At 38.2% G+C, this 19,321-nt stretch overlaps 2 protein-coding genes across 3 annotated transcripts in view; both read right to left on the reverse strand.

The window, feature by feature from the left end:
• HOXA5 (homeobox A5) overlaps nt 1–19,321 on the reverse strand; it is a 315,710-nt gene that overhangs the window by 219,553 nt on the left and 76,836 nt on the right. The gene's annotated exons all lie outside the window — the stretch shown is intronic.
• Nucleotides 378–19,321, reverse strand: part of HIBADH (3-hydroxyisobutyrate dehydrogenase) — an 83,939-nt gene continuing 64,995 nt past the window's right edge. For both annotated transcript variants that reach the window (XM_085050981.1, XM_085050982.1), the window contains 4 exons: nt 15,231–15,364; nt 14,605–14,681; nt 7,451–7,607; nt 378–1,368 (listed from right to left, as the gene is read on the reverse strand). In XM_085050981.1, coding sequence (XP_084907107.1) covers nt 1,210–1,368; nt 7,451–7,607; nt 14,605–14,681; nt 15,231–15,364 — 527 coding nt within the window. In that variant the 3' untranslated portion in view covers nt 378–1,209. The remainder of the gene's footprint in view (nt 1,369–7,450; nt 7,608–14,604; nt 14,682–15,230; nt 15,365–19,321) is intronic.

Consider the following 19,321-nt stretch of genomic DNA (forward strand, 5'->3'; position numbering starts at 1 on the left):
AAGCACACAATTTTTATAACCTAATGTGCATATATAAAAGGATTCATCACACAACCAAAACAGAAATGTAGATGCATAATTCATCATTAAGCCTAGAGTTTGAATGTGAGTAGTTCTAGCACAATCAGCATGAGTATTTATAAAGCCAAATTTGGCAAGACCAGTGAGATGTGAATGGTTAAGGTACTACATGTGCAAATATATTACCATCTGCATTTCACAACAAGAGCTCTTGAAAGGCTTGGGTTTGCAAAATGATCTGATAATCTGTAGAAACCCCAGCAAATTAAAAAATAAGACCACTTAGTACAAGTTTTGGTTAATATTGTATGTACAAGACTGCACCAAAACAAAAAGCAAATAATCATAAGCAAGTATTTATCAGTATAGTTTTTATTTATTTTCAAAATAATGGGGTTAGTTTAGATTTAAAATACTTTAGCAATTGCCTAAAACGAATGTACACTTTGTTAGAACTTCTGGTAAGTGCTGATCTTGAGTTCTGAAAATGTGTGACAGAATACAAGAAAATATAAAATTGGGTTAGCAAAATACAGTAACGGAGCTTTACAAGAGGGACACACATTCTATATTATTTTAACTAAGCATCAGGTAAACATGCTGTAACAGCCTTCCACTTGGAACGTGTGCCTATAAACTTAACCTGCAATCTGAATCCCAGGAAAAATTCACTTCTGATCAACTCAAGGCTAGTAGGTCCAAAAAAAAAAAAAAAATCCATCTCAAGACATGTTTCTTCATTGAACATATATATATTCCCTTTTTCCATATGGTATTAATTTTAAATTTTAATAGATCACTATATATGACAAAATTGCAATAAAACATTCTCTTATTATTCATGATTCAACTAAGTTTGTAGCCATAACGTAACTTATTTTGTATGCAAACAGTTAAGTGTTTCATAAAAAAAATATTTATTTATTGCATCTAGTGAAAAAACTTTGATGGGTCTTAAAAAAAAAAAAGAGTTGCTGTTGGCTACTTGCCAAACAATCCCTTCCCTGCGGCTTGCTTTTCAAGAATTATACAGAAACTCTGGAGTTCGTTGTGATCTAGACAACCAAAGATGATTAGTCTGTATTGGGAGCAGGATGCACAGTACTTGATTAAACCCACAAACTTCTCAAATGAGCTATAAGGATAAAAAAAAGTGGTTTGTTATTGTGTCCATTTCCAAAGGACAGCTCACAAGCTTTCCTCCTCACGTAAAAACTGGAACACAGCTGAGAAGTCTTTCAGGGCATAGCCTTTGGCACACATCATCCTGTAGATCTGATGTGCCTGGGAGCCCAAAGGAACTGGTGTCTTCGTGTTGGTGGCAGAGATCTGGGCCAAGCCAAGATCCTGTGGAGGAAGAGGGCAGAGAGGAAGAATGGAAGGAAAGAAAAAGAGACAAAGTCAGGGGAGAAACAACAAGGATATGAACAGGTCACACTGAGCTTCCAGTCCACCCACACCCTCAAGTCTTTCTCCCCAGGTCACCTCTCAATCCATTCTTTCTAGCCTGTATCTGCGCTTGGGATTGCTCCAACCCAAGTGACGCACCTTGCACTTAGCCTTGTTGAAGTTCATGAAGTTTGCAAGGACCCACCTCTCACACCTGTCAAAGTCTTGGAGTACCTCAGCCTTCTCCAAATCCTGGGCAAACAAGTCCTATTTCTATATAAGGTCCTGTACCTATAGAAGCTTTTCTTGCTGCCCTTCAAGTATCTGATCAGCTTTAATTTTATCAGGGCTTTAGCTTTCCTAACCTGACTCCTGGCTGCTTGGACAATTTGCCTATATTCTTCCCAGCCTACCTGTCCTTGCCTCCAACCTCTGCAGGCTTCCTTTTTGTGACTGAACTTGTCCAGCAACTCCTTGTTCATCAGCACAGGCCTCCTGATGGTTTTCCCTGACTTCCTCCTTGTTGGGATGCATCACTCCTGAGGTTGGAGGAGGTGAACCTTGAATATTAACCTGGTCTCTTGTGCCCCTCTTCCCTCCAGAGCCTTATCATGGTACTGTACCAAGCAGATTCTTGAAGAGGCCAAAGTTGGGTCTCCTGAAGTCCAGGGTAGTGAGCTTGCTGTGCACCCACCTTTTGCTGTCCTAAGGATCTCAAATTATACTGCTTCATGGTCACTGCAGCCAAGGCTGCTCTTGAGATTCACATTCCCCACCAGCCCCTCCTTGCTGATATGAATAAAGTCCAACGTAACATGTCTCCTTGCTGGCTCCATGATCATTTGGAGAATGAGGTTCTCACCAACACATTCCAAGAACTTCCTAGATTGCTTAAACCCTGCTGTGTTGTCCCTCCAGCAGATTTCAGTACGGTTAAAGTTCCCCATGAGGACCAGGGACTGTGGAGGTGAGATGGATCCTATTTGTCTATATTTGTCTCATCTGCTCAGTCTTCAGGAGAGATGGAAGGTCCCCACTATAATGTCACCTGTCCCTGCCCTCCCTTTAATCCTGGCCCATAGCTCTCAGTCAGCTCCTCGTCCATCCCCAGGTGAAGCTCCATGCACTCCAGCTGGTCACTGACATAGAGCCTGTATCCTTCCACTCAAACATGCCTGGCAGAGAAGTCATCCCACCATGTCTCTGTGATGCCAGTAAGATCACAGCCCTGCAGGCATGCACACACAGCATTTGCATAGGGTCATCTAAACTGGGCCCTGATGAAACTGATTTACTGGCTGGAATGGCTGTAATTCCTTTGTGCTGCTCTTCAGATGCTCTCCTGCTGAACCTGCAAACCAATTCCAGGCTCTGGACAGCTATTGCTGTCACTGGCATCAAACTGGTAGGAGTGGGATGAATGCAGGATTCCCGTCCCCCAGCAACTTTAGCTTGAAGCCCTCTTCAGCACAGCTCTGCAAACCTGTAAGTGAAGACGCTCTTCCCCTACTCTGACAGACGGTCCCCATCTTTGATACAGAACTGAGAGATGGTAGCGCTGCTGAGAGCACCTTTGACTTCTCAGGGATGACTTACAAGACAGGTCTTTACTTTCCATGTGTCTGGATTTGAATTAGCACAAGGAAATTCAAGATCTTACTCTACTCTTTAAATGTCACTCCGATCTGTAAATCGGCTCTATAAAGGTCATTCTGATACAAATCAGAATTATAGTTACTTTTCCTATTACCCTCGAATGACTTCAAGATCTAGGAAAATGGGAAAAACATACATATCAGATGTCACAGGATCCAAAATAGTTTTCATCTGCATCAGGGCAGATCATTTCTCCTTGTCTAGCAACTCTGTTGAAAGACTGATGAGCTGACAAATTTAGGAACATTTACTTTAACTTTGCATACAGTAAGGTATTCCATGACATATATAAAACCTCTTTGTGAAATCTATACCCATATTATTAATTTTATTCAAGAAAGCTTAACTCATGTAACGGAATATTAGAATGGCAAAACCATCTAACTCCAAACTAGTGGAAGTGCATGGTACTGGTAGTGACTGATCTATTTCTCTCTGAAGGGACATTCACAGAAAAATAAGGGACATTCACAGAAAAATCCCTGAAAATCTGGAATGGACTGCTAGCACAAATACAGTTTCATAAATGTCCTGGGTTAATTTTTTGCAGTAGCCTTCATGGGCTGGAGCCTTGCGCAATGTGGGCATGGCCAAGACCTCAGTGTTATTAGATCCCATCCTATGTCATTGCTGGGGTGGGGAAAGGGACTCTCTTGCCTCCTGGAAGAAAGGATGCTCCTTTCTGGTTGTGGAAAAGTGTGGTGGGTGGGTCTGTCCACCATTGTTTTTCATTGTCCTGGGCTTGGTGAGCATTTTGCATGTAAATCAGCCCCTGTCTATACACTTTTGTTATTAGAATTGTTGCTGTTACTGTCTGTGTTCCTATCTCATGGCTGCTTCCAGAAAATTGTTCTTATCTCAACCTGTGATCTCTGCCTCTTGTGCCTCTGACTGGAGGGGGAGGGGAGCGGCTTGCAGGGGTTTTTTTGTGGGAGTACTAAATTGGGGAATAGTATTCCTAAACCAAGACAATGAAGTAGCTCTGTTCACTTCAATTGTGAAAGTGAATGGCCCCAAGATGGTTGAAACATTCAATAACATTTCAGTAGTTAAATGGACAAGGATTCCTGACTGAAGTGCAGGAAGGTTGTTTTGTTTTTCTAAAACTCCATTCTCTAAATTACAGCTTTGAAGGTAAAAAACCCAAGAAAATGTAAGTAAATCTTATTTTTGCTTCAGATTGTGAAGTATTTTGCACCTTTTCACTTGAGGTTGGAGATTCCTCAAGTGAAATAATACAAAACAGCTCTGAAAGAAATATCCCTTTGTTGACTTATTTTGAAAAGTAAAAATGAGAGCATAGTTTATGGCTTCTCTCATACTCTTTGGAACTGACAACATCTTCCACATGTCTCAGTGCACTGAATATTCTAACACTTTTCCTCAGCTTGAAATAAGGAAACAGATTCTCTTTCACAATTTGCTTCCACTTTGGAATTACCTGGTTCCTTACATTTATTTTGCAATTGACGTAAATGAAACTGCCATTTGGAATAAAGCTCGAAGGCTGTCTTGACATGACTCGAGAAGAGTATGATATAAATCTAGGTCTTCTCAGGATCCAAAGTTGACATTTAATTAGCAACTGTGCTGTCAACGAAAGACAGAACTTCTGGCCTGCCAGTGCCTTGGACACAAAGATGTTGTGGGAAACTAAGTAAGTTTTTTTAAATGCAAACTCTTTAGAGCAGGTTTCACATTAAGTTAACTAAATTCTATGTTTTAGTACCAAATTTCAAGACCAAAGAGCTTTTCAGAGGTATCTGGCAAACTTTTCTGACCCAAACACTTAACATAAGGATCCTCTGGCTTTCTTTGAGAAATCCATTGCTGACAAAATATTTTTAAGAAAGCCTTTGAATTCCACCATCTCTGATATGTGAGCAAGAACTCGAAGTTTAGTAACTGTGTTTAGTGACTGTTACTGAGGCACTCCTAGATATTTTCACTGTGGAATATTTTCTCCTCAAGCTCAGGGAGAGGAGACCTTACCTTCGTCTTTCTCCTTTGAATACATCCTTTTTCATTTCTTAAGTGGAAAATTGTGCTCTGCACTTCCCTTAAAAAAGTCCCCATCTCAAACAATTCACAAATTGCCTAGTATGCCACACACCAGGATGAAATAGATAGTAGCAAAAGTCTTTCCACAAACTAAAAAGCAGTGTCTTAGATGGGGTCATCACTGCACCACAGAATAGCCTGAACATGATCAGCTGTCTTGGCTACTGATTCAAGAAATCTTCCATCTATATAGAGTAACACAGCATAGTTCAGGAGGCATGAGAGGAATTTAATGTCTTTCCTTCTTAGTGAGGATTCTAGCCTAAAGAAAGTAGTCTTCAGGACTGTCAGGAGAGGCAAGTCAGAAGAGGTGAACAGCAATTACAAATCTCTCTAAGGAACTCCCTCTTGGTTATCATTGATGCTATATAACCAAAAGCTGGCAGTTTCAACAGGCACAAGCCAGGCTGCTATTTCTCCAATTAAAGAAAGATCTTTCAGGGCAGCTTCCAGGGGAGATGAAAGTCCATTTTAGAAGCAGATGAAAGGAAAAATCCAACCCTTTAGAAACAAACTTAAAAGGGAGGGGAGAAAATGTGTGCCCCTATCATATTTATACTGTGAAGTTATTCTGGACAAGATTAAGAGCTGTCAATCATGAAAACAGAGACTGCAGTATGAAACATGGCACAACAGGCAGAACTGATTCTGAAAACATAACACAAGATAGAAACAAGCTTTGAGGCAGGGCCAAGATCAGGTTTCTTATCTCTAATCAATAGCCCTGGCAAACTCCAAGCAATAACCTAACACTTTTCACAAATCTGTAATTTAAACAAGACTTTATTGTACCCAATGTTCAATGACATGAACATGATGTAAAAACTACTACTTTTCATATTTTAACACATCTCTCAAAGAAATTAAAGTTACTGATCATTGGTCCATAAACATAGAATGCAGCAGGTCAGCTGTTGAGGGATTGTGATCCATGCTGCATTAGCAACGTTTTTTGGTGCTACCACATGCAAAACACTCTGGACCCACTCTGAAGAGAATTTGGCTTATTTCACTGAGTGTGCAAATGCACCAACTGTCCTAAATCAACTGCAAAATGACATGAATATATCAATAAGCAGGTATTATATACAGGACTCCAGCACTTTGGAGATTTGCATGGTAATATCTAAGTTTGTTCACCAGCTTTGAGAATTGCAGTTTTAGTTTTAAGTGCTACATTTCCACTGTACATGGAAGAGCTGAAAATGGACAGAATGCCTAACCAGTTAGGAGCACTCAATAAACTGGTATGCATAAAACCTATTCTGTATGAACTCAAATGCCTCCCTCAGGACAGTATCTCCATGAAATGGATATTCAGTGTGAAATTATTTCCTGCACTTAGATGAGACATCTCTTCCAGAGCTGGTTTTATAATTTACCTTAGGCAATCATTATGCTCAGTGCAGAAGTTCAGGAGTCACAGTTCCATAGCTCCTTCCTCCCACTGTGTGTCCTATCAGGATGCAGAACCCTGAACTCCTTGCCTACCTTCCTTTGGCCTCTAAGAACTTTGCTTTCTGACCACAGTGTGACTCAGGACAGAGCTTATCCTGAAAAAGCCAAGAGCATGGCAGTAAGTCCATTCTCCTGGGATGGGATAACAGTAGGTTTTCAACTTCCTAATGCTGAGAAGGACCTAAACCCCAGATCTCTCACATTGTGGACAAGCATTTTAGATTACTAGGTAATTACTCATGAGAAGTGCTTCTTCTGTCACTAGCTAAGACAATTCAGGAGAGCTCACAGAATGGTGCAGATACCTGCAGCCTGTGGTGGTGTGAGTTGAATTCTGTTTGCTTTCTGCATCCCAAATGGCTTTAGGCAGAAGGACAAGTATACAAGCAATAGGTTTAGCAAGGAAGGGGTTGTTAGAGAGCACATCCAGTAGCACAGTTAAAGGTATCTGGTAGAGAGTGGGCCCAAAATCTGAGATGTTTATGCCACTATCAGCACCTTATTAAGTCACCTGAATTTCTCTGAATTCTCTCTTGAACTTAGGCTCCCAAATTCAAGGGGCACCTAAATGGCTTTCTGAACGCTCACTACACACACAAGTCCATTGGAACTCCATTATTAAGGCAGAACTCAAAAAGACTGCATATAATCTCAGTGAATAGCTCTGTAACAGCAGCTAGAAAGAAGCTGGAGCTAAGGAAAAGGCCCCTAACAACTCATTAATTCAGATCTACACGAAGAGCTGGGTTTCTCTCTATTCATGCCTACACATTATCCTGTAATCACAAATTTTCACTGGGAAGACCATTTGCTATAATCCCAGAGAGAAGCAACTGCACATACTTAACATGCAAGTGTTATATACCTTAGCCATGAGGGTTGATCCAAAGCCACCTTGATAATTGTTAGCTGATGGTACTCCTTCCATCACTCCAGGAACAGGGTTGTATGTGTCGCTTGACCAACAGCGACCTGAGCTCATATTTAGGATTTTGGCCAGCAGCTTTGGGTCAAGGCCTAATCTGTCAAAGGTCAAAGAAGAGCAGTGTTAACGTCAAAATGCACAAGACATGGGTGACTTGTTTTATATCTTAGAGCCCTACCATCATTCCTCTCCCTTTATTATAAGTCATGAAAAATGACAGAGTATTGATATTGGGGGCAGGGATGCTGTATCTTAAATTAAAGAGCATCAATCCACCATTTAAGCTGTAGGTTTTCAGAGCTTTTTTCCTTTTGCACTAAGCAAATCCTCTCCACCTAGCAATTTTGAAAGTGCAAGCAAAATAATGGTCCTCTGAGAACAATAGTTACCTCGTATTTCAATTACTAAAATGCATTCTCCATTCTGCTACCTACTAGGTCACATACTTGTTCTTCGTATCAAAATCACATTCTCTGAACAAAACAAAAAATTCACAGGCAAGTGTAGCAATGTGGAAGTTGTTGTGCAATGTGTTTATATGTGAACACTCGTGCATTTCTGAAATAAACAAGATAACGCAATTGATTCTGCTCTAATAATGTGAATAAAAATGCTCCACTTTTCAAAAAATACTACTGTCGTATACATCTATATATTCTTGTCTTTGCTATTATTAAATCTTCATTATATGCTCCTGCTTATGAGGCAAGTCTGCATTTCACTGTGACATATGTTATCTATTCGCAAACATATATTATAGTTCTGGGTCAGCTGCTGATAAGGTTACTGATCCTGATAAAACAGAGCTTGTCCAAGTAGAAACGTCATTTGTTCTACCATGGAGATGATGGCATAAACTGCTGCTCAGTGCAGGCCCTGAAAATTCTTCAATATTGTAAGAAATTAACCCTCTTACGAATCCACATTTATGCCAATAATAAGTTGCAGGTGTAATTTTACATCAATTGCATAAATACCAAGACAAGCAGCAACAGTTTATCTGGCACTGAACAAATGTTCACCTATGCTCAGGACAAAAGAGAAAGCAACGGATCTCCAGTAACAATTCAAGATGAGAGAAGGACATTTTAAAAGGGATATATCACAACCCTCTACAAAGTTTTTTTTTAAAAAATAGAATTCAATGCTCTTTATGTTAGTTCTTACACTACAGACTCTTGCAGATCTCCATAGCCTAACACCACTTCCAGGCACTGCAGAACAAAAGGTTTTAATTTGTAGATGAGAAAAACTCATTACCCACAGAACAGTTGCTAAAATGCAAGTCTATTTATTCCAGTGGGCATTTTGAATTTGAAAAACTACATTTAAGACAGTAGGCCCTACAGCATGGCTCCTACTCCTATAGTGGCCCTGTGTTCTTCAAGTCTGCCTTCCTAATGCAAAGCAAGGCCATTTTCTGTATCTCAGATAGCTTTTTAGCATTACTGCCGTGCACTTTTATTTATGATTTGCTGCAGCAGCCCCTGGAATTAAATGGAAAGTCTCTGCTGCCCTAAATGGGATCAAGCTTTATTCTCCTCCCTGTTTTTTCTCCAACCCTGATTCAACTGAATGCTTATAATGACCACTTATTTAAAAAGAAAACCTGCATTTTTCAGCACCAGTATATTTTCATAGTATTTGAACTGTACTTTTAACATGCATAGTGCATCAAAGTCTTCATCATCGAAGTCTTCATCAAGAGCCACTCCAAATAATGGCTTTAATTGTTGTAATAAAAGAAAAAACTGTATTGGGAATATTCAAAGTCTGAGCTTTCAAATACACAGAGGTTGTTTTTCTTTGCCGAAACAAATCTCTTGGCTTGTCTGTTTCCTTATCATTGTTACATCCAGATCAGTATTTTTAACAATGTAGTGCCTGCTTGTGCCATATCCGGCTGCATGGAGAGGCCTGCAATTACAGCTGTGAGTATACTACAAGACAGAGAGCTTATTATTTCAAAACACATTTAACCCTCCCAAAGAATGCCCTTCTTACAGTGCTCCAACTACCTCTCTGTGAAAGTATACTTTAAAAGATATGCATGTATTATACAGATATGTAAAATATTGTCTTGCACTAGATCTGACATATTTTTGCTGCTGGAAAAGAAAAAGGAAGATAGTGTCAGTTTGTATCCCTGCTTCTTCAAAATTCATTGCTCTTAAACACCATGCAGCTTCTCTTCAGGAGACCTGAACCTATTTTTTTTCTCTTTTGCAGCAAGTGTATCATTAATAAGAGCAAGTTAGAAGTGCTTTGCATTTCATCTTTCTGAAGATTCATCCACTGGTGCATATATAACTGACAGTTAAAATTAGACATATATTAAAATCAGCTACTGAAGAAGTCCTCTGTCTTCCACTGTGCCCAAAGCTTGTAATGGTCTGAAACCAGCCAGAATATACAGTAATTGTCATTCAGCAAGAGTCTATCCTAGAAAGTCATGCTTCAGTGGAGAAGACTGAGTTTCCATTTGAAATCAACAAATTAATCCAAGACAGGTATCTGAAAGGGCAAGTTTAATAGGAAGCAGCTACTGGGCTCTCAACCATGATAAAATGTTATTGCTGTTTCCCTGTAAATTGGCTGGGAACATACGATACTCTCTGCATAAGAGCTCCATTGCTGTTCAAGAGATATACTGCTCAAGCTATCAAAATGATGACAGTCTGCCAGTCCCCATAACAACTTGCCATTGGACGTGGCAAGAGCTTGTGCATGTGCGTGTGAATTTACAATTACCAAAATGTTCTTCTCCCTTATAAGCAGAAAAGAAGCCCATGTATTAACTGTACTTATAATAGAACAAAAACAATTGCTTCCCTCAAATCAATTCTTCTTCAATAATATTTCTAATGAAGTGAACAGCAGAAACTAAGCGATGGACACACATACCAAAAAAAAAAAAGGTTACAATAGGATCCCTTCACACTACTGTTCAAAACTCAAATTTTGCTGAACTCTGATAAAGCCTCAGACTGAATTTTTCATACACTCCTACAAAAGTTCAGTCTGGAACAGAGAAAAATCGAAATAGTGTCTCACAAGAGAGACATATCCTGGTCTCATTTTAAGTTGTTACAACTGAAGTAGCTGAACTCTTGAGAGTTTCCCATCTCAAGGTGCTTTGGATAAACACTATATAAAGGTGCAAATAGTCAAGCAGAACCTTACAACCCTTCTATCACAGTTAAAAATTACTTTGCCATTGCTTTTTTAAACAAGGTAAGTGCTTTCCAGTGTCATTACTAACCTTCACGAGACTTAACTATAGCCCCGTGCCAAAGACAGCAGAACCATAGCTCCTTGGAGGAGTTCTTTTTCAAGGTACTCTTCCTAAACTTTGCAGTAGGGATCTGTCCAGGGCTAATTATTCCTCAGCCTGTAGCACATGCTCCTCTCTACACTGTCAACTCTCATTTCTGCTCCCGTCTTACATCCACAGCTCAGGGGTGCTCACAGAAACTAGACCTAGAGACAGACTACCTTTAAACTCAGCATGAGAAGAAAAAGTTCTTTTACCTTTTCACTTTATGTATCTAAAAAAGCAAGTAGGCACAAATCCATACAGTAAAATTGGTTAGGAAGGAGCTGTATTTGCAGCTTTTGGCATAAATTTGGGTGGCACTGGAGTCCCTCCTCATAGAGATTATTTCTCTGCTATTGGAAGTACAAAAGTGATTTTGCAGCGAGGTTATTGCCATAGAGCCCTTACTGCTCACCTGGTCTCTTATACCCCAACCACATTAAGCAATCTTGTCCTGTCTTGTGTCACCTCATAAGCCCTTCCCTGCGTCTTTGCAGGCAGTTTCTGACATGACTGCAAACTGCCTGTCAGGTCAGGCAGCAACTTCCATCTGACCTAAACACAAACCAGATATCAGCAATATGTCATTTTTGAGCTTTTGTTTGATAGTATTAGAAATTGTTTCACTGGAACAAAGTTAGTGGCACTGAGATGATCAGCAAAATGAAAAAGAAAAGTATTTTCTGACTGGACAGTGTCACTTAGTATTTTTACTTCTTATTTATGCAGTTTATATATACCTGTGTGTCAGTTTGACACAGAAAGTAAGTAAGTATTTTGCAATAAGCTATCCATAAAACTGTACAGCAAAATGTGCTCAAGATTTTTCTACTGACAAGTTGCACTAACATGCCAGAAAGAAAAGAAAGTATAAATGACAACACAAATTCATTTCCGCAATGTCTGCCACACCTTTTAACTTTTACTAGCAACATTCATAAATCATCAGGAAAGTACTGGAAAAACTGAACATAACAAGCATTTCATTGGTCAGAACTAAGGATGGGAATAAATAATATTAACAATTAATAAACAATATTAAAATAAATAATTTTAAAAATTATTTATGCAATTTAATCCAAATAACTTCCAGTGAAAAAGGACATCTTCATTACTAAATAAAGATGATGTTAGAGTAAAGCAACTGAAATATAAATGCATAAATTACATAGCAATATGGCCTATTTTTCTTGGAATTTATTGTGGAATTTTTGTTCATTAATGTCAGTTTTCTTTCTTCCTCACCACATTCTATTTGCTACTTACACTGAAGTTTGGAAAAATTCTGTAATTTCAAATATAAAATTAATAAAACAATAGCCGACGTAATTTAAAAATCTGGAATTAGCAAACCAGTCACTCTGCTTGAGAAAATGAAAATTTTGACTGCACAGTTTATGAAAACATTAGAGAAGAAGTGGCTTATTAATAGAATTAATATCATGCTGTTTTGGAGACTTAAGTTCAGAGTATATATTGATTTATGGAAGGTGTTGTGATATAATTTGTAGCTACATCTAGTTCAGACAGCAATATTTTGAATAACTAATTATGCAAAGTCTCTAGAACTCAATTAAAATGATGTAGCAGATATACACAATGCATGACATAAAGACACTTTATATTCTATCTAAAAGTTAAGAACACATCTAAGTTCTAGAATTCCATTTCTGAATTTTTAGATTTCCAGTATCCTTTACCATCATTATGTCTAAGTCAGACTTCTTCACCAGATATGCATCAATCTAATAAATCAAATTCAGCTTCCTAGTATCTTCAGAGTAGGCAGCCACACTATACTTTGAGCTTTAGACTTGAAAAAAAATCCAAAATTTATTAATATAGCAAAACTTCTAATAAGTAGAATGACAACTGTAAACTTCAACATTAGAAATTTTTACACGCTCCAAGCAGAAAGCTGTTGTTCCAGTTATAAGCAGAAGTCATCTTCTCAAGATTTAAATCACACCAAATTAAAGTCAATGCAAGGGTTCTAAATTACTTCATAAGGCTTTAAATTACCACCTCTGTTGTAAACTTCATGCAGTTTTTGACTAAATGAGATTCTGCTCTTTCTATAATTTGGTTTAAAATCAGCAGGTTTCTTCTATGATAAATACAGTTCCTTCTTGATAACCTTAATTGTAGGGTAGGGAGGTTTATATATTGTTACCTTCACATTGGACTTTTGCTCACAAATGCTGAATACAGATTCAGCCAAAATTTAAATTGGAAAAAATTCTAACCACCTTCAAGCTACAATGACTGCAGACATCAACTTGCTCTTCACAGGGCTTACGTGCCCAGAATATCCCTCTTCCCAACCTCTTGTTTTTATTTTAATCATTCCTACTATAACTAAACTATAGCAGAAAATTAGTTGCATATGCTTTATTAAGTGAATAATGACTTAAAGCAGAAGCCAACGAAAGCTTTCTGGATTACACTGGATTGCAAAAGTTGTAAACAATGCTGCTGGTTCTATTATGGCTTGATGCAGACATGCTTCAGTATATTACAGACTCTCAATTTTAAAATGTAAATGGTACAGGATATTGATAAACCAATTAGCACTGATGCAAAGCAAATTCCTCTTTTATCTCAATTACAACATGACAACTTAATAGGTCAAGATAGTCTAACATCTGAGACAAGGGCAATTCAATAAAACAACTGCATCTTGATACGGTAATTAAGAGGAAATGTGAATCCATTACATTGTCTTGTGTATGTGAGCATACGTAGGTGTTCTTTTTTATTTATTTAAGCATTTGATGCCCTCTTGCTGTTTTTATAGTGTATCAAATCCACATGAACACAGTTGAGCCCAGTTGGTAAGTACCTACAATATCTGTAGTTTTAGCAGGCAAATTTTAAGGATGCAACTGTGCAGATAAATAATTCATGAAAAGCCCCTAAAAGACACACAATTGCAAGATAATCTCTTCAAACACAGGACTTCTCTGTCTATAAATTTGCAAATTATTTAGATCTGGCTAAAAGAATTTATTAAAAGTTCGAATACCTTGATACTGAACTGGCATTTGAATACACTCTATTGGAAATAAAACAAAATTACAAAGACCACAGCAAAATAAATAGGTTACAATTAGAAAGTAAAAATAATTTTGCTCAAATATGATGTTACTTACAAGTTAGATGTACCACATGCTAGAAAAGAAATGGTACTCTTAGCATTGGCAAGAGTGTAGTGGAGCATACTGCAGCTTTTTGACAAACTAGGAGTTTTGGAAATTAGGACAAAGTGCTGTCATAAAGTCAAAGAAAGGAGGATGCTCTGTTTTATGCTTTGATCTTAATTTGATATACACACTGTAGTAGAAGTTTCACTTTACAATATATCTTGGAACAATTTAACAAAGTAAACAAAGCCAATGAGAGCCATATGGGAGCATAATATTCTGAATAAACTGTATATTAGCTTAGAATACAAACAAAATCTTACCTCTATGTTACCTCTGCATGTTTATTATGAAAGACAAACATTACTGTATGCTGCACTACAACAGAACAAATAAATTCTTAACTACAGATGCAGATATAACAAGCTATGTAGCCAATACAAGAAAATATTCCCATGCTGAAAACACATCCTTTATTAAATAACTCCTTTAGCCTGTTAATGGCTTTATAAGACAACCTCTGTCAAAAAGTTTGCCTGTGTCTTTTAATCATCATCTCTGCAAAAGTCAACCATAATACACAAAAACTGTGAACACAGAAAAAATGCTTCAATCCTCCAAAAAATCGAACAAACCTGATTCCAAGATTCATAGCCTCAGCAGTTCCAATCATACTGATGGCCAAGAGCATGTTGTTGCAGATCTTTGCAGCCTGAAAACACATGAAACCACCAATTAGTTTATGTACTTTCATAGACCTAACATATAGGAATCAACTAGGCCCAAGACAAGTATGATCAAGTATGTTCTGGCAGCTCTCTTCTAGAGTAAACACAGATCTGTGATAGCACAAAGTTAATGAAAGTTGCTCTATGGCTCCTTCACAGATTAAAAAAGTCTCTTTTTTCTTAGTACAGGAGCCCAGTTAACATACGTGTCATGGAGGGGCTCTTTGTCCTTCAGAACATCCACTAAATCTAAATTCAGATGAAAACAAAATTAAAATATCTGTCCCCTAAGAAGTATAATCTCAACAAGCCAGCATGGAGAAACACCAGTCAGATTTTGGTGCTAAGTTACACAACATTCTGGGCAAAAGTGCCATGAGGTTATTTCATAAACACAAGGTTAGAGACAAGCAAGCAAGCATGAAGATATGCTATCATGCATTTAGTTCTGCAGTAAAAGAGTAGGCATCAATTAAAAAAAAGCCAGAAAAAGGAAAGACTGACATAACTATTAGCCCTTCAGAAAGCATTACCTGTCCAGTTCCAACCTCTCCACAGTAAATCACATTAGAACCCATGCATGTCAGCAACTCTTTGGCAGCATTAAATTCTTGTTCCACTCCACCAACCATGAAAGTAAGGTTTCCAGCTCGAGCAGCTCCAACACCTGAATCAAGATAACATTTGATTTAATAACACTATTAAAAATCCCAAAATTTAGGTAGTTTCTCTTACCAGTAAGGGTATGATGATGCAAAATTAATACTTCACTTATGATGAACCTCTCAAATTCTTTGTAAAAGTAAGCTTATGCTCCCAGTACTCACAGGATCAACAATCTAAATTCTCAAACATCTGATGGAGAGAAAATCACCTTTATCTTCCAGGCACACTAGCAGACAAGTCATAAGAATTGCATAAGACTGGCAGTGTAGCTCTTTATACAAAAAATCTATCAACTTTTCCCGCAACTTTGCACTCCACAAAACTACTGTATCTGTATTACTAAATAAAATTTCTCTTTTGTCAAACTACTCTTCATATACAACCATTAACAAACTACTGCTCAAAGTCAGCTGCTTTTATCAGCCTTTCCAAATCTAGGCTAATTTTTATCAATGCTTCCTGATTTTGACATAGTTGAACAGCTAAAAGACACAGGCACATAAACCCAAGTCTTCTGAATTTCTGCAGTTTATTATGTTTCTAATCTGAAACAAAATTCTCCTTAATCTGAGAACCTTTAAGTTAGTTTCCCATATATAAACTCAATGCATATACAATGATGCAATTACTATGTAAAGACAATGTAAAAATTATTCATACACACAGACACACACAAACACACTATTCCCAGTTTCACTCTTGCAGTCTGTCCTGTCTTTACCACAGTTCAGTAAGCACACACCATAGTTCTTTGATTATACAATTCCTAAGCACAACACCAGCAATTTTTTCATGTGATATTTATTACCTCCACTCCATGAATTATTCTATTCCTTAAAAGAAGCCTAATTCTAATATGAATTACTCCCTAACCTCCTCATTCCCAGTATTTAATGGGAATAACTGCAAGGCAAATTTGGCCAAAACTGATGAACAAATCAAATTCCTCACTAATTTTCACCCTGGCAAGAAGCATAGCCACTATAAATTTTCTGTTCTATGCATCAAACATTGGCCGGTTAGGATGTACAGCTGCAGATAATAACTGACTTTCAAATGAAATGTGCTCAATTATGTACAGGGCTCCGACATGCTGTACCACAGCTAAGGAAGTGGTCAGTTTTGGACTTTGTTTACAACATCAAGGACAGCTACACTGCAGCTTCTCACACTGAAGAATTTGACGCATTTTGGTTTTTTGCTTTTCGATAAAAATTTCAATTGATGCTCTGTCTGTGTACAACTGCACTGTGTGTGTGGCTATGTCTACAAATGCCCCTTTCTGTGTTTCCCACGTGTTTATTTTCCTCATCCTGCCTTCCAACATATACCATATTTTGAAGTCAATGAAGAATTTCAGACAAATTTGACAGATCTAAGTCTCACAAAGAGTAAATACCTAACCAGTTATGCAAAAACAGGCAACAGTAAAGGTGCTCCCACTGATGACCTGCTCAGCCTATATCAGAACCCAGAATCACAGGATTTCTGGGGTTGGAAGTGACCCCTCAAGATCATTCAACCACCCTGCTCAAGGAGGGCCAGCTGAGGCATGTTACCCAGGTCCATGTCCAGTCAGCTTTTGAGTATCTCCAAGGATGGAGACTCCACAGTCTCTCTAGGCAACTTCTTCCAGTGTTTGCCTAACTAAAAAAAGTGTTTTCTTGTGCTTCAGAGGGCATTTCATGTGTTTTAATTTGTGCTTCCTGTCCTGTCACTGGGCACTGAGAAGAGTATAGCTCCCTCTACTTTATTCTCTCCCATCAGGTTTTTATACACATTGGTAAGATCCCCCTGAGCCTTCCCTTCATGCTGAACAGTCTCAGCTCTTTCAGTCTCTCCTCATATAAATGATGCTCCACACCCTTTGTCATCTTCATGGCCCTTAGCTGGACCCACTCCCTCCAGTAAATCTGTGTCTTGCATTGTAAAGCCCAGAACTGGCGCACCCAAAAAACCTCAGCCCCATAGCTTTAAAAACAATCAGTCTGTATACAGAACACTGTTGAGGTACTGAAATATATACAGTGGTGAAGATCTTCCTGCCCAGGTTAAGAGACACCCAGTTTGCAGCCAACCCTTGATCTCACTTGAACAACTCCTCTCCATGCAACTCTCAGGAACTGGGCTAAGAGCAAAGCCTGGATTCAGAGCTAGCACAAACAGGTCATTGTTGTCTTTTTGGCTACCAGTTCACTATGTACATGACCGCAAAGATTGCTACATTAATAAACACAATGATTTTCATTTCATTCCTCTAGCTATTTTTATTCAAACCACATAATGGCCTTTACCACTAATCCTGTGATCTGACCTGCAGCAAATTAAGTAGACAATTTAAGTCAAAGCTTACAAACAAAATCCAGTACTATCCATCATAGGTCAATAGCCTTGTATCTAGATTACAGACTGCTAAATAGCTTCAGAGATTCATTTATTAGAGCAAAATTAATGCTGACAATAGTTTTCAGCTGGTTAATCTTCTGACAGCTGTACTCTCTCACTTGTTCAAACACATTTCAAGAAGCAAAAATAAATTAGTTAAGTAGAAAAAAAAAGAGCAATTTGTTGTATAACGCAGAAGGCTTGGAAAATTATTGTTTTAAAAACAAAAACCTATTTACTTCATGGTAGATTTTATCATCTAGGGTCCTTGCCAACTATCTGCTATTTTATCAGAATTAAACAAGCAACTCAGCAAATTTATAAGACTGGCAATTTAAGAAAAAATTGGCATGGAGTCTAAGAGTACAAGAACTGTAACCTCAGCTAAAAATAGAAATTAAAAAAAAAATCATTATACAAGAATGCACAGCTTTATTTCACAATCACAGATTTCATACCAACAACACAAGCCAGTAAAGCATTATCAGCTTCTAACTCTAAAGACAGCAATGCAGATTCAGAGCAGCAAATGCAATTTAAATAAGCTAACCATGATTTTTAATATTTTGGGGTTTTTTAAAGAAGTCTTACTACCTAAGATAATGCTTTATCTACCACTGCTATGATGGTCAAAAGTCCTTTAGAATCTATCCATTCCTTCCAAAATAAAAAAAGTCTCTTTCACATCCTCAGGGAACGGTTTTCAGAGAAACTGTATCTATGATTAGCATGCGTTAAGATCTCCTCCTCTGCTGCAAAGCAAGACTGCTGGAGCCCATGGCTGCAGTCTTATACCTGGTTTCTCTAGGATGATAACCGACACTTATATGGAGAATCCTGCAAGGTTGTCACACTAGCAGATCCCACAGAGCACACCAACTCCAAGTCTGTTGGTCACAACAGCATCCGAATTTGTCCCAGAGATATAAACTGACAGGAACAGTGTTGCAGAAAAATATAAGAGATCTAACTAGTTGTGGGGATATGCAAGAAAATTACTCTGGGAAAATAAGGGTGAGAAGTTATAGAGCAGCAGTGCAGTATGGCATATCCACTTGGAGATGAGTTTCCCTCTCGGGTACTAGCAGGTTTTGCATGAAGATCTGAAAAACTAAGTTTTTTTAAATCAAAAGAGGTACATGAAGAACTGCGCTTCAAAGCATCCTGTCACATCTGGCTGTGCTACTTGTGGGACAAGTTCAATCCAGGTTCTTCTCATTTGATTGCCAATACATTGCTCAGTGAACCTGATACAGAGTGGTTCCTAAGTTTAAAATTTTAGACAAAAATAGGAATGGAGACTAAGGAGCCCTTACATGATGACAGCAACTGCTTGCACCTACTCTGGATCAGTCTGAAGATGACGTCAAGTTTTAGCACCCAGGCCAAGCAGCCTCATTTGACAGACACCCTGCCCTTCCATATTCACTTTCCTGTGCTTATTTAAACAATATTTAATGGTGTTGGAAAAGTATTGAAATTTGCCACCAATGTTTCCAGTTCCAAAAAAAGCCCAAAAAGGTCTAGCTCCATAGCTACACCATTAAAACGGCTTAGTTTCAATCAGTTTGCT

Source organism: Lichenostomus cassidix, chromosome 2 (genome assembly GCF_008360975.1).
Source record: "Lichenostomus cassidix isolate B80296 chromosome 2, HeHo_3.0, whole genome shotgun sequence".
Lineage (NCBI taxonomy): Eukaryota > Metazoa > Chordata > Aves > Passeriformes > Meliphagidae > Lichenostomus > Lichenostomus cassidix.